We start from the raw sequence: 24,481 nt of genomic DNA on the forward strand, positions 1-24,481 counted from the left end.
ACCTGGGCCCCTCTACAAAACAACTGATTTAACCTATGGGCCAAGTTGAGAACCATAGTGCCAGAAACTCCCATATGGTGAGGGAAGGAGGGAGGGCAGGCAAATTTCCTGGCTGCCTTCGGGCCAGCCTTTCATAACTCTTGCACACCACGGGGGAAGGGGTGCCCTTCCTTGCTCTCCCCCACATACACACTATTCCAAGAGCGCGGGCCAGTTCCTGGAAGTTTTGTAAAGGGGGCATGACTTCTTCATTCCTCACACTCCAGGAGGGAAGGGTACCTGGTACCAGCCTTCTTTTTTGCTCCCCCTTCTCCCTTCCTTTCTACCAGCTTCACACTGCCCCTGCAGGGAGGAGTCAAGAAAACTGAGCCACTCCGCAGAAATGGATTTAGCTGGAGGGACAAATGAAAGCCATCCAAGACTTTGAGTAAATACATTTTATATGGAACGAGATAATAAAATAGCGTGCATTTTATTTAAAACAAACCAAGCGCTGATAAAAATATATATCACTGCTGCTGTGATTCCACATCAGACCTTAACAGTAAGAACTGGGCACTGAATTCATTCTTCACATCATGTGCTGGGCCTGGCAGAGGACGCCCACCGCCACCAGAGCCTCAGAGGAAGAAGGAAACCCCTGGTGGAGAGGGCTCAGGTGGCAGGCACCCTGCCCCTCTTGGAGGTTGGGAGAGGAAGGGGCCATGGTGTGCAGCTCTGGTTTGTCTGCTCTGCACTCCCCCTGGGCCACTGGGGTGGACCCTGATGAGCGACTCCTTAGTGGCAGTGAGTGGAGGGAGAGGGGTGGAGAACCGTCCGGAGCTGTGCGGACGAGAGGAGTCCTCCTTTCTCCTTCAGTGTCTCTGAAATCCCCACAGGGGATCTGATGGCCACTGCAGGGTCCTACTTGCAGGCACAAGCCTATGAAGCAGTCACCTTTTGCTCTGGCTGAAGGGGAATCAAGATTCCGAGAGGGAAAACTCTCTTCTTGACACAAAGCAGCCACAGTGCACTTTCCTACATACAGTACAGCGGCGGGCAAGCAGAGGGCCCTGCTGGCTCGGATTAAGGCACTTGTAACACACTCAATGTACATCCTCATTCCCAAACCCTTTGGGAACTACCCCCAGCCCTTCCCCTCAGGTCCCATATGCCCTGCCTCTTCCCCCTCGCTAGGCAATGAAGAGGACAGGAACATGCCTCGAGGGACTGTGGTTTGGGTGGAGTGCAGGGCTAGAAGGAGACAAACAGGAAGGAAGCTGGGGACTTGGCAGAGGAGGAGCTCCAGAAGGACAGGAGAGCGAGAGCATCAGAAGAAGGCAAGGCAGGAGGAGAGGGGAGCCGGCTGAGTCACGGGAGACCAATGGCAGGGATGTCCACTGAGAGCAGATGCACAAGCCACAGGGGAGACCCTGCCAACCCGGCCTGACTGAGGCAGGCTGGGAGCAGAGAAAGGGTTAGGACAACCAATTCCAGACAGAGAACCTCAGAAGATGGGGCTCCTGGGGACCATCATGGGTCATGGTCTTCCTCCTTCTCAGCTAGGGGGTCTGGTGCAGGGATGAAGGCTCTGACAGTTCAGAGACAGGGCAAGAAAGGGGCCGGGGGCCGGAAGGAGGGCTGTGCGATCCAGAAGCAGTGCAGCTCTTTGGTACGGTGAAGGTGGCCTTGTCCGGTGGCCTTCTCACTCCTCCTCCACGCTCCGGGGCCCCTTGGCCGCCCGCCTCTGCCGCCAGCGTAGCTCCTCCACCTGGCGCTCCAGCCCCCGGACCTTGGCCTCCAGTTGGGCCCCCGAGGCACGGCTGCCAGTGAGCCGGCTCAGCAAGGCGTAGAGGGTCAGCAGGGCCAGGAGGAGCAAGGCCCGGGTGGAGGGGTCGGGCACTGACCTCACCAGGGCCACAAAGCCGGCCAGGAAGAGAACAAGCTTCAGGCCCCACAGGATCCGCCCCAGCAAGGCCAAGACCAAGCCAAGGAGCAGAGACAGAAGCCAATAGACGACTAGGGCCCCTGCTCCCCACAGCAGGAACGTCTGGACCTGGCTGGGGCTGAGCTTCAGGCCCTGGGTGAGGTGGTCTCCTGGAAGAGGGAGAGTTACAGAATCAGCCAACCTGGAGCGGTCAGGGCACAGGGGGCAAGAACCAAAAAAGGGGGAGGAGCTACACCCCCTTACAAAGGAAAAACCCTTTCCCACAGGGTCACAAAGATAGGAGCTTGACTCTCAGCTCCTGCTCCTGCTGGCTGGGCGTAGATAACTGCCCTTGGTTGAACCGGTTCCTCTGCAAAATGCAAGTGATCCTCTGGGCTGCGGGTAAGGGTTAAATAAGATACTATGGCTTAGCACCATGCTCTGCCTGACATGAAGCAAACACCTGGGAGGTGGCAGTCATTAGCCCGCTTTTATGCTTGCCTCTGGGGAAACCCGGCAGGTGTCAAGCAGCTGGGAAAAAGTCTGGGCCCTGAAAAGATAAAGTCCCACCAAAAGGAAGTGACAGGCTAAGCTCCGGAAGACCTGACCAGTTCTCTGGCGCTCACCATCCACTCCCAAGGCATTCAGCAGCTGTGCAGTGATCCCAGACAGCGCGAAGAAGGCCACTGAGATGGCTGAAGAGATGGCCCACATCACCTGGGACAAGGTCTGTGGAAACAGCAGGGCAGGAGATGAGTCCACAATCAACCATGCTCCTTCTCCTTTAGGCCTCTGACCCCCGCCCGGCAAGGCCTGGGACGAACGGGTCCCACCTCCTTCTCAGCCAAAGGTTTGCCCACCAAGCAGGGACAGCAGGCCGTGTGTCCTTCCTGAACTGGAACTCGGGACATCTGTGCCCTCATTCAGCTGACTTGCCAGAATACTTTGGTGATGGTAGTAGATGAGTGTGTGGGGGGAAATCAACAAATCTCTATGGTAGTCACTCTGTGAAATTGGGGTCTTCCCAGGGAATCACGAAGTTGTGTGAAGCAACATCTGTGAAGGGTTAGGAGGTTTCAGTGAAAAAGGGGTCAATCAGCTCTACTGGGTGATGGATGTTACAAATGAGCGGCTGGACTGTTTAGAATGACCTATGCAAAGACTGTGATGCCACGCCTGGGATGCCCTCAGGGAGAAGAGACAGCCCAGCCTTACGCCCTGAGTCAGACCTACCTCTACCTCTACAGGGTTCAGGTCTTGATATTTTGCCAATTTAAGACTCTAGGTCGGATTTAGACCAAAGTCAGACTCTATCGTCATTCAGCGACATCGGTTTATAAAGACTGGTTCATTTCCCAGTGTTTCTGACAAGAAAGGGCAGGAAGAAGGGAAAGAGCTAAAGGTCCCAGGGCAGGAATCAAACAGTGGGACTGCAAAAAGCAGGGACCGTCTGGCTTCATTTTGTGGAATGTGGGGCTCTCTGCACCAGGGATTATGACACACAGAGGATGTGGAGCCAAGACAGGGGGACCATGAACGTCTCCCCCTTTCTCTCTCTTCAGTGTGTGTGGTCACAACAGGGACCACCGTCCTTACCTCGGAAACCAGGTGCATGGTCTCTGGCCCAAGCCAGTCGTCCAGTGTTCCCCGCATAGAGCGACCTATCTGGCTCAAGAGATCAACTGGGGCCTCCTTCTTGTGCTGGCCTGGTGGCACAAAGTCTGCATGGGACTGGGATGATGCTGAGTGGAGGAGGACGAGGGCCACTAGGACCGTCAGGATGACTTTGAGCACATGCTTGCCCCACGGTGAACTGCTGTCCGGGCCTGCCATGGCGGGGTCTGCCAGGAGAGAAGCACAGGGTGAGCAGGGAGCCAGAACTGGCACGGACACCCACTGGCCCAGCTATGACTTGCCCCAACACCCTCCTCCACCCCTACCCTGTTAGCTGAGAAAGGCGGAACTGGGCCTTTCAACTGAAGCTGGGCACAACCATCTGACTCATGGGTTCCTCCTTCACATTCTTTACCACTTGCATATTAATTAACCAGCAAGTATTCTTCAATGCCTTCAGGTGGATGAGAAGAGCTAGGATTATTCCAGTTCTAAAAATCCCATTTCTGGGCCTTAGGTGCTATGAGTATTAAAAAAAAAAAAAAAAAAAAAGTGTGAGACTGTAAGGCTTTGTCCCCAGGGAGGTTATAATCTACTTAAGATAAAGCTGATATAAAAAAACAACTTAAAAAATAGCACACAAATATGATTACTGCTGTGTAATGATGTAAAGGGAAGCGCTCAGGTACGTGCTTGAGCAAGAAAGAACGGCACATAATGCCATCTGCTCTGCAGGACCATCGTACGAGGTGGGTATTAACCTCCTCGCCCTCCTGGTAACAAATGAGAAGAAATTGAGACTTAGGAGTTAGGCATTTGCCCAAGGTCACTGGGCTAAGTAGAAAGGTCAGGACTTGAACCTGAGCTTCTGCTTCGAACTGCACACTCCCTGGGAGTGAAGGTAACACAGTGGATCTCAACTGGCTGCTCACTGGAATCACCTGGGAGCTTCCAAACTACCGATGCCTCTGTCCCAAGCCCACAGGTCCTGGTGTCTGGTGTCACTGGCTGTGACCTAGGTTTAGACCTGCAAATCTCCCCTGGTGATTCCACTGCGCCAAGATGAGATGCGCTGACACAGAATGATCTCAACTCCCCAGCCTCCAAGGCAGACAAAGGGTTAAAGCACAACCTCTAGGGAAAGATACTGTTATTAATAAAAAGCGAACCACGCACCACCTATCTTGTACAATCGCCGCCATCAGGTAGGCATTGTTATACTTTTCTCCATTTTACTGATGAAGAAACGGAGGTGGGAGAAGCAGTAAGTGGGGAAACCAGGATTTGAAACCCAGGTGCATCTGATGTCGGACCCCTGGCACATGCCGCCCAGCTGGGTCATCTCCAAATTCAGTCTCAAAAGTGATTTAGAAAGTCACGCAACAGATTATTCTTGAGCTAAAATAAACCTGGCATCTACCAGTCATCTCTGTGATTTACTGGTGACAATTCACTTAACCACTTTGTGCTCTGAGCTTGCCTAACGTGATGCTACAGGCAAGTTAAGGCCCAACAAGTACCAATTCACTGAAGCAGGTGTGGATCAGCCAAAAAAAATGTTTGCCAAGTCTACCTTCCATTTGCCACAGTGCTTGAGAAATGTCAAACAGCACCAGCAAATCCCCTGTTCTCTTCCAGGCTCAGAAATAAACCTGTAGGTGCACGGAGTTTCCGTGATTGAGAACCGGCGATCAGAGGCTAAGCCAGGCCCCAGGTACAGGAGCAGCCAGGTATCTGAAGTGTTTGAAGTTACCAGATCACTCGGGGAGTTGGCCAGAAATGGGAGCCACCAGGATAGAGAGGGAAGAGGTTCCCATTGTTATTTAGTGGAATGGAGAAGAGTCCAAGAAAGAGTTATAAAAATTTCATATCCGCGCACTTTCTGGCCCAGAAACAGCTGCCCTAAGTTCCTCTTGAGGTCTGTGGAATCAAGCAGGGCTGCAAAACACGCATTCATGGGGAGAGACCTCAGGCCGGGAAGCCTTTTATTCTACTCTCTTTGGCATAAATCAAGAACCAGATGGTTCCTGCCTGCCAGTGGTCAGACGTGAGGAAAACACAGGTCAGTTCCTGAGTTATCTGGGTCATAACCACCCTGGGAACTTAAAGAGCAGGGTTGCTATCTTCGGTTGGGTCCTATATCCAAGGACCTCTACCAGGAGGGATCAGATGTCGTCTCCTCTGTTTTAGAAGGTCAGGGTGACGTGAGCTGCTCCCCCCATGGAGCCTCCGGCATTCTGCGTTAGCCTCAACTTTCAGGCAGCCATTTGCCCCAGTCAACGGGAGCTAGGGGACCTTGGAATAAACCCTCCCCTGTGAAGCCATCATTGCCTTGTCAGCTGACCTTTTGAAATGCACCAGAAACCAAATCTAGCAGGATTCTACAGTGTGCCCTTTGCAGATAAGGGTGCAGCTCACTGGCTGGTCTGTTTCTTCCAATTGTTTTATTTAACAGGATTCCCTCTCGTTTCTTCCAGGTCCTTTCTAGGCAGCAAGGATCAGACTCACTGTTGTTCGCCTCCTCACTGCAGCCCAATCAAATACTTTTAATAAAGAGAAGCCATGGCAGTCAAGAGCCACGCAGTCTCGAGCTCTGAGAGGAAGTAGGTCTTAAACATCATCTCCTGCAATACCTGGCCTCAAATGGTAGGCATTCAACAACAACAAATTGTATATGTGTGTATTTATATTTATGTACACAAGCGGCCACCTGCCCCAGTTGAGTGTGTCTGTATCTTGTTAAGCATGTTTATTTGTGTATGGGTGTGGTGCTTTATAATTTACAAAGTGCTTGTCTCCTCACCATCTCATTTAACTCTTACAACAACCTGATAAGGTTCTGTGATTCCACATTTTACTCAGAAAACTATGGCTTAGAGACGTCAAGTGACTTGTTCAAGCTCACACAACGGGACCGGGCCTTGCCTCCAGAACCCAGGATCTAAATCCTGCCTCTTTGTTCCACACCCCTCTGCTGCCTCAGAAAGACACGGTCCCTGCCCTCAAGGCACTGAAAGTTCCACCACCTAGCTCAAAGGGAGAGGGCATCCAGATTCCCACTGGGAGATGACCCACCTGCTGGACTTAGAGGTCATGGTTTTGTACCAAGAGATATGAGGTCGGGAAAAGATGGGGGCGAGACTTGCCACTTCTGTCCAGGTTTCTGTAAGATGGCTCAGGCAGGGCCAGGAGAACCCGGCTCAGCTGGGAAAGTGCTTCACTTAACTAAGGTAGTGAGGAGGCACTAGATGTTTAGCTGTGGTTTGCCAAGAGGACAGGGCGGGGCAGTCCACACACCCCATTGCCAAGGCTCCTTCCTCTGGTTAGCTTCCTTTCACACCGTGAATCACTACGTGGCAGGAGGGGCAGCTGATTTAGTGCCCTCTGCTGGCCCTGATTTTCCCTATCATTGCTCAGAGCTGCCCCCCATAGAAGAGTGGTTCTCAGCTCTGGCCGCCCATCAGAAAGGTCTGTCTGTAGAGCCTGTTCAAGCAAGGATGTCTGCCCCAAGAGGGGCCACCTTAGACTCTCCCAAAGAAGGGCTCAGGATTTTGTTTTTAGAGCCCCTAGAGGATTTCTGATATGCATAACCAGACAGCTGCCACAAGCGATCAGCAGCGCAGGAAGTCTATTTTAGGCAAAGCCTCCAAAGTGTGGCAGTAGACAAAGGAACCGAGACTTGCATCCCTGACTCAGTTCTGCCACAAATTAGAAGCCACTACCTTATGCCTATTCCTTAATCTGAGTTTCAATCTCCTCAACGCAAAATGGGGTTAAGCAGGGTTAAGAACTACTACGCGTTTCTGCAAGCTTTGTAGACCTTAAGGGTCAACAGAAATGTTGCAGTACACAGACAGCCAATATACCACTCATTACATTGTAGCCTAATTTAGCAGTTTATAGGCCAGCCTCCTCCATTAGCCTTTGACCGCCTCCGGTTAGACTTGACAACTTTTTTTGGAGTCCTCATCGCCTAGCACAGAACAAGGACTAATAGATGGTTGTGAAACGAATATTAGACGACCGCCAAGAAGCTGTGAGAGTAGCAAGGGAGAGGTGGGGAGAAAAGGCTTATTTTTAAAGTTGATCCAAATAGGCAGCGGCCACCGGAGAAGCACAGCTGCGTTGAAAAGAAGCTCCTTGATGGGGCGAAGCTGCCCCTGAGGAAAATGAAGTCAGCGTCCCGGCAGGTGGGGGCAGCCCCCGCTAAACCCCTGACAGCTGCTGCCCAGCAACTGTTTGGGGGCAGGGCGACGGGCAAAGGGGCAGCTTCCTCCCCAGGGCCCAGCCTCCCCCAGACAGGGTGTCAGTGGCATGTGCTATTTCAAACAGCAAGTCCACTGCCAAGCCTTGCTGGGTGGCGTCGCTGGCAAGGGACGCGGCGCGGCCCATGGGCTCGGGATACCCCAAGGGACTCGGGGTACCCCGAGGGGCTCAAAGCAAGGCCGCGGGAAGCTGGGCCGTGAGGTGGGGTCGAGGGGGCTCAGCGCCAGCCTCGTACCCCAGCCTGGCAGCCGCCCCGCCTCAGCCGGACCTCTGAGCAGAGCTCCGAACCCTCTTCACCCCGGAAACGCGCGCCTCCCTGTTACCTAGTAACGACGCCCCCTGTTGCATAGCAACCAGGATCCGGGTCCCCAGTTTGTTTCCCTCGCCGGGCGCCGTCGGACCCCTCCCCACGCGTGTTGGCCAGGCCTCGAGGCCCCACCCCGCTCCCACCTGCAGCGGCTGCCGCCTGCCCGTCCCGCGTTCTGCCCCTGGGCCCCGGTCTCCACTGGTACTCACCCGGCTCCGGCCACTACCGCCCTTCACGTGCGACTTCGCTAAAACGCGCCACCAAACCCGCGCCTCAACTCCGGGGCGTTGGTTTATCGTCTGCGCACGCGCAAGGCGGGATGAGCCTGGGGACCAACCAGTCCCCCTCCCAGCCCGAACCCTGAGCCGTGGGCGCATGCGCCCCTCTTGATCACGGTTGCCACCCCATCCCCCCTTTCCCAACCAAGCATTCCCATCGAAAAAGAGTGGGATCGGAAGTTTGAGCTGGGAACGGAAGTTTCTGGCAGGAAAGGGGGAAGGAGTGACTATAACTGGGCTGTGAAGTAAATAAACTGATCTTTGAAATTCGGAGTCAAAGCCTATCCCTCTCTTCAATACTTCAGCATTCCGGGCAATGTAGTTTCGGGCTAGTCAGTGCTTCCTGGGGCCTTGTGGGAAATGTAGTTCTAATCAAGAGGCACCTGGTCTTTTGAGGAACTTTCGCGCTAAAAAGGCACAAAGGAAAAAAGGTGTTAGAGGAGCAGTAAGAGGTGCTAGCGCTTGGAAGTTGCATCCGCCCCCTCCGAGAGCAGTTACACACCCGGAACCCTGCAGATAGCTCCCAATTGTTCACTCAATTTTAGAGAAGGAAAGGAACCAACTTCCAGACCCCATTTCTAAAAAAAAATAAATAAAAAAGGCAAGATCGTGAAGGCGAACAACAAGGGGTTTGGGATGAGGCGATCCCTTGTCTGCTTTGTGATTCTAGGCACGTTGCTTCATCTCTCTCGACCACAGCTTTTCGACTTTCCTATACAGTCCTAAAAATATCACTTCACTTCACAGTAGGGTGTGGAGATTCAATCAAGTTACGAGAGTGAACATTAAAAAAAAAAAAAAAATCCAAGTTGCTGTCTGAATACCATTCTCACATTGGCTGCCTTAGGAAATCTCCCCCTTAGATGGTAAAACAGTTCCTGAAGCTCAACATTCTAAAACAGAACTCTTTTTTTCCCGCCCTCCCTGGGTCAGCCTTCTAATTGTGCCTTCTTCCCAGACTACACAACTCAGCAGTAACCAGCCTGTCCCCTCCTCCAGTTGTTTCTTTCCTTGAGATGTTTCTCAGCCGCATCCATCTTCCTAACTAAGCTAAGGTTCTCTTTCTTCCAGAACAGGCTCTGGTAGCATCCTGGGCCTCACCTTGCAGCTTTTCTAACAGTTACAAATTTACATTTGTTTGTGAGAGGTTTCTGATTTGTAGGACTACCAATCTCAGGTCACAGATTCCTGTGCAAGAAATGTTAACTCCCCACTCCCACCCCTGCTATGACAAGTCAGTTTCTTTTCAGCTCTTTTCCATCTGAGTAGTAGAAACAGTCTCACTTGGGGGTTCTTCCCACCTTGGTTTTCAGAGTGTACACAGTGTTTGGAAAATTAACACGGGGCCGAAGTGTCACTAATCCTGTCAGTTGAGCTGCATTGTCTTGCCTACTCTTCCATCAGTTGCCCACACAGGTTGCCACTAAGTTCACCTGAGAAATGGAGCTTCTTCTGGGTTACTGGCCAACATGTCCCCTTAGTTCCCGAGTGGCAGCAGCCTTGGCCAAGGGAGCAAGGCAGAGAGCTCCTTCCTCAAGGTGCTACTTACAGCTACGCATATACCCTTTTTTACTATGTCTTCCTTCCCTGCCTAGGGGATCTTTAGCTCCCCTGTGAAAGTTTGAGATTGGGGGGCGTGGGGAGGACTCTGAGATCAAGTTCTTACCTGTAATATTTACTCCTATTATTAACCCTATATCCTTTCTATCCCTGAGGGGCTGGCTTTTGAAATTCACAAGCCTTGAAAGGACTGCCTGTTTTCTCCATTCTTCAGTCACAGCCCTAAGCTCCCCAGGATAGGGACACCTCTGCTTTTGCTCACAGTGGTATCCCTAGTGCCCAGGATAGGGCTGGACTGGCACACAGTAGGTACTCAACAAGAATTTGTTCAACAAATGAATTTCTGGCTCTCTTCTTCCAGTCTGTTCTCCTCCAACTTATCCAGTAAATATGTTCCAGAGGAATCTTTCGGAAGTGTAGCTATCACTCCACAGCTCAGCTGCTGTTCTGCTGCCGGCCCAATCAAGTCTAATTAGCCTCTGGTTCAAGGCCCTGACTAAATGCATCCATTTCATTCCTTATCAATCCAAATATTCAAGATACTTGGTGTCAGGCAGCCTGTCATTCAAGCAACAATAGTTATGAAGTTCCCACTATGTGTCAGGTGCTGTGTTAGACTCTGAGGAACAACAGTGACCAGAACAATGGTCCTGGTTCCTGATGTCACAGAGTTTAAGTCTAGTGGAGAACACAGATATCAAACAGACACTTGTAAGCAATTAAATAATCAAATGATTATAGCTACCAGAATGGCTTGAGGGAGAATTACAGGGTGCTTTGGGGTCTAAACTTCAGTCAGGGGTCAAGAAAAAGGCCCCAGAGGAAGTGCCATTTAAGATGAGATTGAAAGTTTACTTTGGTGAGAATAGGAGGGGAGGAGAGGGGAGGAAGGTGAGCCAGGCACAAGTAGTGGAACCAGCCAGAGGGGCTAAGTTTGAGGATTTGAAAGGCCAGTGTGGCTGCAGGGAAGAGGAGGTGTGATGGTGGGGGTCAGTAGGGGCTAGATGGTACAGGACTTGGGGGCAAGTTTTCTCTGCCAGAAACACTCTCCCTCATTCAGGTCTCGGCAAAAATGTCACCTCCTCAGAGATGCCCTCCCTGAATATCTTGCTTAAAGCAACCCATCTCTCCCAGCCACACCACCTCCTATCCATCTTTCTCTGATTTGTTTTATTCTTAGCACTTACCACTCTGGAATTTTCTTCTGATGTATTGATTGCCTCTGCCACCCCACCACCCTGCCCCCCTCCAAAGAAAAAAAAAAAAAGAATGTAAGCTCCAAGAGAGCAGAAACCTTGTTCACCATTTGTATCTCCAGTTATCAGAGTGGAGTCTGGCACTTAGGAGGCACCCAATCAATATTTGTTGGATGAATGGAAAGGCTGGGGAGTAGCAGGAATAGATTTTTCATGGAAAGTGGATCACTGGCTATTCTGTAAAAAGTGAATTAGAAGGCTAGGCTGGAAGCAAGACCAATTAGGATGCTATTTTACTGCTGCAGGGGACACATAATAGTAGTTTGGACAATCTTGCTTGGATTCAGGGATAATGATAACAAAACTGAATATGTATATCGTACTGGCTATGTGCCAGGCAAAGTCCAAAGCACTTTTTATTTATTTTATTTATTTTTAAGTAGGCTAGAAGCGGAGCTTGAACTCACAACCCTGAGATCAAGACCTGAGCTGAGATCAAGAGAAGGACGCTTAACTGACTGAGCCACTCCAGCGCCCCCCAAAGCACTTTTTAAATATTAACTCCTCACAACAACCCTATGAGCTAGTTCAACCTTTGTTATCATTCCCCCTATTTTACAGATGAAGAAATTAAGGCAGAGAAGTTCACACAGTTTACTAGCTGGCTGGGCTGGGATTAGAGCACCCGCAATCTGACTTCAGACTTCAGGCTGCTCTTGGCTACTATGCCATACTGCCCCTCAAACCTGTAAATTTTATTCCTCTCTCCAAGCCTTTGCTCATGCTCTTCTTCTTCTTGGGATGCCTTCTGTTCTCCCCTTCTATCTGAATATTGCCTACCTGTCAAAATCCAGCTCATTCACCCCTCCTCAGCCACGAACACTTCACTGATCACACTTGTTTGTCCTGCTTTGTCTGGATCCCTTATAGCCCACACCACGTGTTCTGTACATGATTCCTTAGAGCCTCTTATAGATAGCCACTTAGAACCCGACAGAGCCGAGCTGGAAGGGGCCTGGAAGTCATGTAGGAGAGGGGCGTAGAAGGTGATGACTTGCCCACGATCACAGAGCAAATTGGCAGTAGAGGCAGAACCAGAACAGTTTCTTCCTCAGTGCTAGTGTCTCTACCCATCTGCATCTGCGCTTTCTTCGCGGTCACCTAGCCCTGTCTCTCAAAGCGTAGTCGGAGATACACCTGCCTCAGAATCACGTGGGGCACACACGAAAAATGCAGACTCTCTAAAGCAGACCCCAGGAAGATGTATTTTAAAAAGTTCGTTAGGAAATTCTCATACACTCCAAAGTTTGTAAGACGACGGTCTCAAGAAAGTGTTGCTCAATACATTGGCTTTAAAAATCCCACTGCATTGTGGGAAATGTAGTTTGGAACCTCCTCGGCTCCCGTCCCCGGGAGCGCCTTACGGAAGGCGCCGAGTCCGTCCGGAAATGGCCGAAGGTTCCCTGGCGGGCCCTTTCCTGCCGGGTTGCATTCTGGGAAAGGGCAGTTTCCGTTAGGTGCTGGAGGCTGAGGCGCGCGACCGGCCGCTGCCCCACGTGAAGCGCTACACGAGCATCGCTCGGCGGGGTCGCTCCCCGCTAGCCGCGGAGCGTCCCGGAAGCAGCGGGGAACCGGAAGCGGCCCGGGGGGGGCGCGCAGAAGCGAATCCCGGAGCCCGGTGTGAGGCGCCTCGGAGCGCAGCGACGGCGCCATGTCCCTGATCTGCTCGAGTGAGTGTCGGCTGCGGCCGATCGCGGGTCGCAGGGGGCCGGAGCGCGGAGCGGGAGGAGCTGCGGGCCGCTGCGGCGCCGGGGTCGGGGCGGAGGCGCAAACAGGGCTCCCTGGGGGCAGGGCGGCGGCCTGTCAGCGCGGGGGTCCTCCTCCTCCTCGGCGTGGGGTGCATTTGCGCAGCGCTTCACAGTTTACATAACGCCTCAAGTTTATTGTCGCAGACGTCACTGAGGCCAAGCACCTTGTTTACGCAGTGAACTGAGGCCTGGATGGAGGGAGCTGGTGCAGGGAAGCAGCTGTGGTGTAGGAATCGGGCTTGTGCAGGATCTCCCTTCCGATTGGCTTTGTGATCTGGCGCAGGCTCTGGGCCTCAGTTTCCACATCTGCAAAAAGAGGGCATTGCACTGCATGACGTCTGAGGTCCCGCTCGGGTAGTCAGAGATTCTGCAATTTGCGAAGGTCACATAGCAAGTTAGAGGCAGTGACAGGGCTGGAATCCAGGTCCCTGGCTCCCAGCCTCACCCTGTACGACTACCAAACACAGCGCACATTTATAAAGCTTTTGGTTGACGCGGCGCTTCCAAGTCCGTGATCTCATTTTATCCTCACAAGAATTCTCCAAAGCAGAAAGGAAGATCGGGGTTTTACAGAAGACGATGTAAGGCTGGAGGAGACTGTGGCGGAGCTGGGTGGTGGAGGTCGTTTCTCCCACCCCAGATCCATGCTTTTTTCCCCCTGCCTTGCACGGTCTTTCCTTTTGGTATTTTAATGCGGCATGCAGATGTTTTCCATTCTCACTGTGTCATCAGGTTACTAGAACATCCCTTTCTCTATTTGCTTCCAACTGGAAGCGCTGTGCTCTTCTCAGAACCTCTCCATGATTGCAAAAGGAGGGAGGAAGGAAGGGAAATGAGGGCCAGATAAAGGAATCTTTCATAGTGAAGAAATTAAAGTTTGCAAAGTGTTTTCACATTCATTGTTTTCTTCCAGCCTCGAGGAAGGTTTTTTTTCCATATTCCCAGCACCATCCTTTGTTTCATTTGATTGTGTTTAGATGTTTTTGTTAGATGTTTACTGGATGCCTGCTGGGCATCTACATTGTACTGGAAGTCAGACCAGCTGTCATCCCTATCCTGAAGGGTGCATAGTCTACTGAGGCAGGCATGTCAATGATACCTCTGCTGGGGGTTGTTGTGAGGATGAGTCAATCTATGGAAAATGTTTACAGTCATGCTTGGCACCTGATGAATGCCATGTAAGTGTTTCTTCTTAATGTAACACTTGTAATTTCTTGTGATAATCCATCTTGGCTTTAGACTGAGATTTGAGTGGCCATGTGTATTCCAGTGTCCTGGAGTATAATGGGTGCCTGGGTATCTTTGTTCCAGACGGAGATGGGCGGGGATTATTGACTGCTTGTAGGTACGTGGCACATAGTAGTCATGCAGTAATTGTTGGTTGACTACCTGTCCGGAGAGTGATGGAGAAGCTAGTTATATAGCTGAAAAGATGCTGGGGACACTGCAAAACTGGTGTCATGTCCTGCTTTCTGTTAGTTGAATGTGGGGACGTGTGGTTTTGTTGGGGCCAGTTGCCTGTGAGGCATCCCTTTGTCCCAGGGTCCCTTTCACCACTCCAAGCTCACTGCCTGCCTTTTCTCCACAGTCTCCAATGAAGTGCCAGAGCACCCGTGCGTGTCCCCTGTCTCCAATCATGTTTACGAGCGGCGGCTCATTGAGAAGTATATTGCAGAGAATGGTACAGACCCCATCAACAACCAGCCTCTGTCCGAGGAGCAGCTCATTGACATCAAAGGTGCCTGGTGGTTGGCCTCCGACCAGGGCTGTTTTAGCTCAGAGCTTGAGAAGTTGGGAGGTGGTGCCAGCGCACTGGAGGAGGAGATGGTGTTCTGTTAATGCAGGCTAAAGGGAAAAGAGGTCGGGGAGAGGAAGAGTCCCCGGGTTATGGTTCTTCATACCCGCTTTCCCTCTCTTGGCAGTTGCTCACCCAATCCGACCCAAGCCTCCCTCTGCTACCAGCATCCCAGCCATTCTGAAAGCCTTGCAGGATGAGTGGGTGAGTCCGTGGAAGAGAACTGATGTCTCTACTTGAAGAGAGGGGACCACTGCTCTAAGACTTGGGTTGGGAAAGATGGAGCTTTTTTTTGAGGGGCAGGATGATAGTGGAGGAGGAGCCTGGTTGTTGAGCTCACACAGATCTGGGTTCCACACTTAGCTCCCTTGCTCATTTGCCATATGACCTTGGGCAATTTGCTCATGTGTGAGTCCTGGTTTTCCTGACTGTAGGACAAGGATTTGTGCCAATCTCTCAGGGTTTGGGGGAGAATTAGAATAAGGTTAGAGTATAAACCTTGTGACATCAGGAATTTGTTTTATTCATCAGTATATCCCCAGCGCCAAGAGCTGCACTGTATGTAATAGGCTCTCTAAAAGATGGATGAGTGAATACATCTTGAGCGACTGTCTTGCACAGTACCTGACACAATGAGGGCAGTCCATAAATGGCAGCAGCAGCAGCATTCTTCCCTTGTGGGGAGGTGACGGCCTGACGTTGAGATTTGCCAGTAAATTAGAGGAGATGGGGGTGCGAAAGAGCGGGCTCCCACTCCTCTCTGTGCCCAGTATTTGGTGTGGGGTAGCAGCTCCAGAGTGGCTGCCAGCACATTCCTGGTCCCTCATTTATCGCTTGAGTTACTTGTACTGGTACAGGCTATGGGAATACGGGGCAGTGTCCTCTTAATCAAGGGCTGACTCTTCTGTTGGGTGCTTCCTGCTCCTCCCCACCCCCTCACAGTGGCGTTTCCCTTCCCCAGGATGCAGTCATGCTGCACAGCTTCACTCTGCGCCAGCAGCTGCAGACGACCCGCCAAGAGCTGTCCCATGCTCTGTACCAGCATGATGCCGCCTGCCGTGTCATTGCCCGTCTCACCAAGGAAGTTACAGCTGCCCGAGAAGGTGCAGCCTCGGCCCTACCATCCCCCACTCTGGGCTGGTCCTGCTTTGTAATACCCCATTTCTAACGTATTCTTCTCTCGCAGCTCTGGCCACCCTGAAACCACAGGCTGGTCTCATCGTGCCGCAGGCCGTGCCAAGCTCACAGCCAAGTGTTGCGGTGAGTATGCCCCCCCACCCCAATCCACAGCCCCTGTGTGCGGTGTTGCACATGGTTCTTCTGCACATGTCTTTGGCTTTCTGTGCCTCCCTAACCTTTAACTTTCTTGTCTTCAGGGTGCAGGCGAGCCGATGGATTTGGGTGAGCTGGTGGGAATGACCCCCGAGATTATCCAGAAGGTAAGTTGTGGGAAGTCCCTCAGTGGGAATGCTCGTGGGCCCTCACTTCTTACCCTCTGCCTTGAGTCCAGTATGAATAGAAGTCCCATCCATGTGGGACTCAAGCAGAGGGGTGCAGAGCACAGACTCAGGCTGCACTGCCCACGTTCATGCTTTGTTATCACCTCTTAGAAGCTTTATGACCTCGGGCTGACTTAACCAACACTGTATCTCATTTTGCTTGTTTCTAAACTGAGAATAACAGTGTCTACTTTGTAGACTTTTGAGATTACAAGTGCAACTTGTCGCTTTTACTGTTAACGGGGTTCTTTGCAGATTGTAAAACACTTTGTTACACGTTTTCATGTGTTTTCTCTGAGGGAGACAGAAGGGGAATTGCCATTTTTAGTTTACAGATAAAGAACCGGAGCCTAAGATTCAAAGGCAGAGTGGGCCAGATTCCAGGGCCAGCACCCTGTTGTGCTCACAGAACTCGCCTTGTGTAGGAGTTAATTGTTTGTGTCTTGTCTCTGCTGACCTTGCATCTCCGCTCTCTTGATGGTGTAGACTTGGTGTGGGAGCTGGTTCAGGTGCTCACTCTGCCATTTGTCACCGCTGAGGCCTCGGGGAAGTGACTTTACTCTTGCACAGTACCTGACACAATGAGGGCAGTCCATAAATGGCAGCAGCAGCAGCATTCTTCCCTTGTGGGGAGGTGACGGCCTGACGTTGAGATTTGCCAGTAAATTAGAGGAGATGGGGGTGCGAAAGAGCGGGCTCCCACTCCTCTCTGTGCCCAGTATTTGGTGTGGGGTAGCAGCTCCACTGAGGCTCAGTGTCCTCCTCTGTGAAGTAAGGTCAGCACCACCTCATCAGGTTGGGGTGAGAGTAAGAAGAGGGAATGCCCGTAAGGCCTTAGCACAGAACCTGGCAGATGACACTTGCCGATGTGACCAGTGTCCAGTATGCCGCTGCCCTGGCAAAGTAACTTCTCTCATGTTGCGCCTCTTCCTCTCTCTCACCCAGCTTCAAGACAAGGCCACTGTGCTCACCACGGAGCGTAAGAAGGTGAGTCCTCCCGGAGCCAGAGGAGCCAGGGGAGAGCTGGCCAGTGAAGGCGGCTGCCGCCTTCGGGGGAGGGGGAGGTCGCTGCATCCTGCACTCACTGCCGCTCTTGTTGGGGGGCTTTTGCTTTTTCTCAGAGAGGGAAGACGGTGCCGGAGGAGCTGGTGAAGCCGGAGGAGCTGAGCAAATACCGGCAGGTGGCATCCCACGTGGTGAGTGGCCAGGTCCCCGATAACTGGGAGGCAGGGTGCCCCCCCGTGGCGTCTGGGCTGGTGTCTGGGCTGGGCGGCCAGCATGGGGAGTGGTGGCTGTAGAGCTGTGCACGGCCCCGGCCCGGGCTTCTTGCCCGGCTGCAGAGCTCTCAGGGCTTCTCATCTTGTCTGGTGCTGGCTTTCCCAGTAATGCCGCAAGGGCGGCGCTGTGTCCAGACAGAAGGCCAAGTGCAGTGGATGAGAAACCGAAGTCGCTCTTGTTCCCTGGGCCTGGGGATGGAGTTGGGGAGTTGTGTGGCTTTATGGCCGGCCTGCATTCCGCCACGACTGGGTTTGATGTTGTGCCCTCTGTTCAGGGTTTGCACAGTGCCAGCATTCCTGGGATCCTCGCCTTGGACCTCTGTCCTGCCGACACCAACAAGATCCTTACTGGTGAGAGCCAGCCAGGCCCAGCAGGCCAAGGCAGGGAGGCTGGTGGGGAAGGTGCATGCTCCTGTCCTCTGCATGGCCTGGGGACAAAAGTACCTTCTTCAGCAGAGGGACCCAGCTGGGCGTGACTCATTTTTGGATCTCATCTGGGTCCTTTCTAGGTGGGGCGGATAAAAATGTTGTCGTCTTCGACAAGAGTTCTGAGCAAATCTTGGCCACCCTCAAAGGCCATACCAAGAAAGTCACCAGTGTGGTGTTTCATCCTTCCCAGGTAAAGTGTTCTGCCAGTCACCCTGGGTTTCTCATTCCTGAGGCCTGTTGCAGTGGCTTAGGGTCGCGGCCCAGTCACCCAGTGCCCTGCTGTGTCCTTGTTGAAGTGAATTGGGCCCAGGGAAGCGCTGAGCCTCCAGAGTGGGCACTAGGCCTTTGTTTGCAGTAATGGGGTTGCCTTGTTCTCTGTAGAACCTCCTAGAGCAGTGGCCTTCAGAGTAGGGGAAGAGAGGAAACGGAGAGCTTGAATAAGCATATTCACAGTCATACGTTACGTTAGGAAGAGGAAAAACCCTATGGTATCTATAATACAAACTTTGGAAAACAAAGCTCAGTAAAATCTTGACTCAGCATATCTGGGAAGGACAGGTTTGTCCACATTCCCATGGTCCTATGGGGTTGGGGGTGGGGAATTTGATGTTGACTATTGAAAGTGGTGTGGGCTTAAATAGATGGGTGCTGGTGTAGGTGGCAAAGGCAGCTCATTAGACCAGATTACTGACCTTACAGGATTTGAGTCTTGAGGTCTGGGACAGTTTGGGCCTCAGACTGTAGGAGAGTGGTTGAGTCTGTGCTTCTCAGACAGTCAGCCTTTTCCCTGTCCCTTAAGGAAATTAGAAGTAGATGAATAACATGAATTTTTCATGGAACTAAATGTATTTATTTGTTGGTTTTTCATTTACTTTTTTTAAGTTTTATTTATTTATGTAATCTCTGTGCCCAATGTGGGGCTTGAACTCCTGACCCCGAGATCAAGGGTCACATGCTCCCCCGACTGAGCCAGCCAGGAGCCCTAAAACTAAATGTATTTCAGATGGAAAGCACTCCTTTCTTGCCGACTGGGTGTTAATATGTCTCTTATAAAATTGTGTTGACGAACCTGGGTAGTTGGTTCTGCCTTACAGTTTTTAATGTCCTAATCTAAATAATTGGTGGCTGACACTGTGTAAGTTCTCTCTGCCCCAAATTTTTTTGAGGATTAACTTGCTCCTGCAGAGGTGAAGTGTGGGAGGTACTGGAACGTGGAACATGCCCTTGCAGCCCCTCCTAGCCCCAGTGCTGCTCAGACCTCTGCTATCCCTGTCAGTAGCCAGTAGCTATGTGTGTCTATTTAAACAAAGTAAAATAAACTAAAACAAAACAAAAAAAATCTCAGTTCCTCAGTTGCATTAGCCACATTGCTCTCTCTGGCCCTAGAAACGGTGTGGGAAATTATTCTGTGGTACAGCCGTCCTTCTTACCTCTAGATAGTTAGGCTTCTTCGTCTAGGCCATCGCTGTTTGATTTACCATTTTAAATAGCATTTACCGTTGGCTCTCCTAGGCATCATTGGGTGGATGGATGGCTCTCGGCAGGACAGGGCTGAAAGAGTAGCAGTTGTTGGGGTTATGGCCGTCCCCAGCCCCCTTTTGTAAGATTGTTATGGTCCATCTCTTCCGCTTTCCTTTCAGGAGCTGGTGTTTTCTGCCTCTCCAGATGCTACTATCAGGATTTGGTCGGTCCCGAATGCCTCTTGTGTGCAGGTTGTTCGGGCCCATGAGAGCGCTGTGACAGGCCTCAGCCTGCATGCCACTGGGGACTATCTCCTGAGCTCCTCTGACGACCAGGTGTGGTCCCAGCCTGGACGCTGCAGAGGCCTGCTGGTCTCCGAGCTTGAACATCCTGGGAGGAGGGAACATCTTGCCAACACCATCTGGTTCCCCAGAACCCCAGAGGAGAATTGTTCCTCTGCTCAGAGGGGCTAGCTTTGCGAGAGTTTGCCGAAATAGGGTCCCTGCCTTCCTGAAGGGCACCCACTTTCTTACTGGCTCCATTGTCTCTGTTTTTTCAGTACTGGGCCTTCTCTGACATCCAGACAGGGCGTGTGCTCACCAAGGTGACAGATGAGACCTCTGGCTGCTGTAAGTCGCTTCAGAGGTGCTGGGCTCTGTCTTTTGCTGCTTGTCATTTTTTTCTTATGTTTTATTTAGTCATTTGCTCGTTTCCTCTTAAAATAACATTTGCCGCCAGCACCTGCCAGGTGCTAGGCATTGTGCTGGGCATAGTGAGCAGTGTGAAGAGTGAGGAACCTTTCACTGTGTTTGTCTCTCCCGTGGGCTCTGACCACAGCTCCGTCTCCCTTTCCCACAGCTCTCACCTGTGCGCAGTTCCACCCCGATGGGCTCATTTTTGGGACAGGCACCATGGATTCGCAGATCAAGATCTGGGACTTGAAGGTAGGACATGGCAGCCTCCATCTAAGGCCCAGGTTCTGAGCTCTTGACTATGAGGTGTGATTAAATGCTGATGGCACCTGGCCCTGGGGGTATCCCAAAGGTGGAGAGACTGTAGCCGTGTGTGTGTGTGTGTGTGTGATGTGATAGGTATGATCCGGGGTTGCTGGGGTGGGCCTTCTGCTTCTCCCATTCCTGCTAGTGGTCCTTCCCGGAAGGATGGAGCAGGTTGGCTCAGAGGTAGGCATTTGGTGAACTCCATCTTCTCCCTCTCGTGATCAGTGGGTGATGTGCTACCCATCCTCCAATCGTAGGAGCGCACCAACGTGGCCAACTTCCCCGGCCACTCGGGCCCCATCACTAGCATTGCCTTCTCGGAGAATGGCTACTACCTGGCTACGGCAGCTGATGACTCCTCTGTCAAGCTCTGGGATCTGCGCAAGCTTAAAAACTTCAAGACACTGCAGCTAGATAACAACTTTGAGGTGTGCCCCCCCCCCCCGCTCTGTCGGTTGTGGCTCCTCACTTGTCGGTTATTCACCAAATTGGTCTAACTTCTGTTCATCCCTGACTGCCCCGTAGTTTCTGTTCTCGTGCGACCTCTCTCCTGGTTCTGGCAGGTGAAGTCACTGATCTTTGACCAGAGCGGTACCTACCTGGCCCTCGGGGGCACGGATGTCCAGATCTACATCTGCAAGCAGTGGACAGAGATTCTTCATTTCACAGGTAGGGTCTGGGACCCCAAGGCCCCTGGGTGCCCTGGCCCAGAATGAAGAGGGCAGATACCACCGGGCTAGGAATTTCTAGGGGCGGGCGTGAGTTTGCCTAGGCAGCTTTTCATCACTACCTGAGACAACAGAGTTGAGTGGCTAAGAAAATGAACTCAGAAGTCAGACTGCTGGGCTTTAAATGCCAGCTCTAGCACTTCAAGTCCACTTCAAGCTGTGCGACATTGGACAAGTTGCCCCGTCTCTCTAGGGAATGCTAACAGTGCGTACTCCACAGGTTGGTCGTGAGGTTTAGGTGAGTTTGTGTGTATATGAAGTTATCTGTGTATGTGTGTACACATGCGTACAAACAGAGGACGTAGCTGTGTGTATGACATACACGTGCGTACATAGAACAGTGTCTGGCACATAGTAAGGATTTGCCGTTGCTCAGCATTGCATCTTTGTCTGCTGTGGGATGGAGCCGTGACTGAGATCCAGGCCTTGCACTAACGGAATTCCCACTCCGCTCAGGAAAGCGGAAGTGGAGCGAGTTCACAATCACTTGATTGCACTTCTGGGTACTGGAGAAGAAAAGTAGTGCGGGCACAGTGGATAGAAGGGCTGCGAACCTCCTCTAATGGTTGTGTGGCCCTGGGTACATGACTTGCTCTCCGAGAGCTGCAGCTTCTTTTTTAAAGGTCACACTGGCACTGCTTTGCAGATGTCCCAGCTGGAGCCACAGAAGTGGCGCGCACAATGGCAGAGTGCCCGCTGCACGCCGGGGAGCTGAGCGAACGGCAGCTGCTTGCTGTCCTTGTTGATGAAATTCTCTCCCTCATCAGCAGGGTGTGGGTGGGCCCCAGCATGCTCCTCCCGCCCCCCATGTCCCGCTGAGCCCTGCTCAGTGTGTGTGCTGCAGGGGTGTGCAGGCCTAGCCGTGACCCTTCGCTGGACTCCGGGGTTTTGGAGTTGAGTGAGGTAGAGCAGCGGGCTGGCAGCCCACCCTGGGCTCTCTAGTCAGGGCGCCAGGTGTTACCCTAAACCTAGAAGGAGTTTGCTTTGCTGCTCATGAACTACCTGAATCCAGGGCGGCGTGTCACCCAGCTTTTTCTGCCCTTGGCCCAGCCCTGCTCTGTGTTGGGGCCCAGGTTCCCTAAGTGGGAACCCCCTGAACTAGAACATGCTAAGGAACTGTCTCAGTGATAAGCAAGGAGTTAGAGCTAACTACAAAGTATAAACATATACCAGGCAGTTGAGCAGTGAGGTTTTACACTGAAGTGAAAACTCAGCTAAATCTGTAAAACTAAGGTTGTGAGAAGGGGAAGAGCGAGACCATGTCAGCTTGGTCTGTCGTGCCCTCTGCCAGCTCCCAGTCACTTCTAGCACTTAACTGAGCAGAATTGCAGTTGCCCCGAAAGCTCAGGTGGGGGCGCTGACGTTCATCTGTTAATTCAGCCCACAACAAAAACTCAAGAGCGCTTGCTGTATGCCAGGCGTCAGGTAAGGCCCTAGGAACAGCTGGTGTGCAGGCTGCACTAGCGCCCTGCCCTCGGGGGTGTAGAGGCGACTGGGGAAGGAGTACGTGAGCACTGACCCGGGGAGCAGTGGTTGGGTTTGAGAGCGTGTCCTCTGGATCAGCTCTCAGCTCTTAGGAGGAGAAGCCTCACTGCCTCTTGTCTCTCTCCTCAGAGCATAGCGGCCTGACCACAGGGGTGGCCTTTGGGCACCACGCCAAGTTCATCGCTTCAACGGGCATGGACAGGAGCCTCAAGTTCTACAGTCTGTAGGCCCTGGCGCTTCGGATCTGGGAGCTGGGCCTCATCTCAGTAGCGGGGTAGAATTAGGGTGGGGGGGTGGGGGGGAGGAAGGGGAGAGACTACTGGGGGAGGGGGGGTCTCTGGGGCGGGGCATTCACATCATTTCACTCTGGTCCGGGTGGTGACCTGAGAGCCACGGTGGTGGGGACCACCCTCATCCATGCCACCTCCAGCCTGACAGGAAGGATCATGGGAGGTAGAACTGTCACCCTTTGAAGGCTCGGGTCGGAGCCCAGGGCCTCTCCTCATGGCATTCATTGAGTTTCAGTTCCTGGGAGATGGGGAGAGGCTGAGCCAAGGGAAGTGTGAAGGGGATGGGCATGAGGGCTCTTGCAGGTTTTTGTAAGCAGTGATTTAGTTTCATTAAAAAAAGAAAACAATAAACGGCACCTCCCTGTGTGTGTCTATAAAAGGAAGCCCAAGCTGGGAAGGTCGGGGAGGGAGCACATTTGCCAGAAAGACTTTCACGGCCCTTCACAGCTCTGCAGGCCTCGACCTTGTGTTTCAGAGTCATTCATCTGTGTCACCAGATGTCGCTCGCGTGCTGCGACTTCCTTGTGGGGTTGCCTTCCACAGCAGCCGAGAAGAGAGGGGGACATGAGGGGAAAATAGCCTTTTTTTGCTGATGAGGAAGTGTGAACCTGTCAGGAAGGAGTCTTCTGCTGTGGGTGCTGCAGACCCTGTCCCAGGTCAGCTGAAATCCAAAAGATCTTCCAGACTCTGGCTTTTGAACATTGGAAGTAGAGCTGGTTCCAGGGGAGACTGCCAGTACAGTAAAGCAACAGATGAGATCGCCAACGCCTCTTCTGGGAGGGGAAGTAGGGCTCCTTCGCTACTGAAAGTGGGGTGGCCTCTTCCACGTGATAACGAAGCTGAAGTCTTAGTGCTTATTTGCTAAAAGGGAGGTGGGGTGTTGCTGGCGGGGGAAGTTTCTAAGGGGCAATGACAGAGGTGGGCCGAGGGGCTGGGGTGGGGCCCAGGGAGGTCTTCAGGACCCTGGACAAGAGCAATCCCGGAGCATGTTGGGCTGGAAGCTTGATGGAGCCCGTAAGGGAGTGTGAGGTGAGATTGGGGGGGGGGGGGTGTGTGACAGGTACTGTGCTGGGGCCGGGGGCAGTGCGGCCAAGCACGGCGGTCCCCGCTGGTGCCACGCAAGAGCTCCGTGCGTGTTTTGCTGGGTCACCGTTCCATGGTCCAGAAAGTTTGGGCCCACTGCTCTCCCCTTTGGAGGCTCACAATGCTTACTAGCTAGTAAGGCCTTTGAAAACTGCAAAAAAGAAACCTTTTAACTGTTTGACTCAGTTTTCACAGATGTTTGACTAGGACAGCCTTTGTGTGTGTGTATTTGTAGCCTACTGCTACTCCTGCTGCTGCTGCTGCCGACCCCCCCCACTGCTGCCCCCCCACTGCTGCTACCCTGCTGCTGCTGCCGACCCCCACCACTGCTGCCCCCCCACCACTGCTACTCCTCCTGCTGCTGCTGCCGACCCCCACCACTGCTGCCCCCCCACCACTGCTACTCCTCCTGCTGCTGCCCCCACCACTGCTACTCCTCCTGCTGCTGCTGCCGACCCCCCCACTGCTGCCCCCCCACTGCTGCTACTCCTCCTGCTGCTG

General features: G+C 52.5%; 2 protein-coding genes across 2 annotated transcripts; one reads left to right on the forward strand and one right to left on the reverse strand.

The window, feature by feature from the left end:
* Nucleotides 1–453: 453 nt before the first annotated feature.
* TMEM109 (transmembrane protein 109) lies at nucleotides 454–8,411 on the reverse strand. The gene is made up of 4 exons (XM_028118367.2): nucleotides 8,303–8,411; nucleotides 3,503–3,747; nucleotides 2,533–2,635; nucleotides 454–2,076 (listed from the first exon to the last, which is right to left on the reverse strand). Exons 2-4 carry the CDS (start codon nucleotides 3,737–3,739, stop codon nucleotides 1,685–1,687), a joined length of 732 nt encoding a protein of 243 aa, XP_027974168.1. The 5' UTR covers nucleotides 3,740–3,747; nucleotides 8,303–8,411; the 3' UTR covers nucleotides 454–1,684.
* Nucleotides 8,412–12,614: 4,203 nt separating this feature from the next.
* Nucleotides 12,615–22,892, forward strand: PRPF19 (pre-mRNA processing factor 19). The gene is made up of 16 exons (XM_028118305.2): nucleotides 12,615–12,857; nucleotides 14,524–14,673; nucleotides 14,858–14,934; nucleotides 15,692–15,833; nucleotides 15,917–15,990; nucleotides 16,107–16,169; nucleotides 17,175–17,216; nucleotides 17,351–17,425; nucleotides 17,782–17,857; nucleotides 18,016–18,125; nucleotides 19,576–19,731; nucleotides 19,956–20,025; nucleotides 20,255–20,340; nucleotides 20,652–20,822; nucleotides 20,958–21,063; nucleotides 22,737–22,892. Exons 1-16 carry the CDS (start codon nucleotides 12,839–12,841, stop codon nucleotides 22,832–22,834), a joined length of 1,515 nt encoding a protein of 504 aa, XP_027974106.1. The 5' UTR covers nucleotides 12,615–12,838; the 3' UTR covers nucleotides 22,835–22,892.
* Nucleotides 22,893–24,481: the final 1,589 nt, after the last annotated feature.

This window comes from Eumetopias jubatus, unplaced genomic scaffold (genome assembly GCF_037043125.1).
Source record: "Eumetopias jubatus isolate StellerSeaLion01/CBP00866 unplaced genomic scaffold, mEumJub1_p1.0 scaffold_13, whole genome shotgun sequence".
Classification (NCBI taxonomy): Eukaryota; Metazoa; Chordata; class Mammalia; order Carnivora; family Otariidae; genus Eumetopias; species Eumetopias jubatus.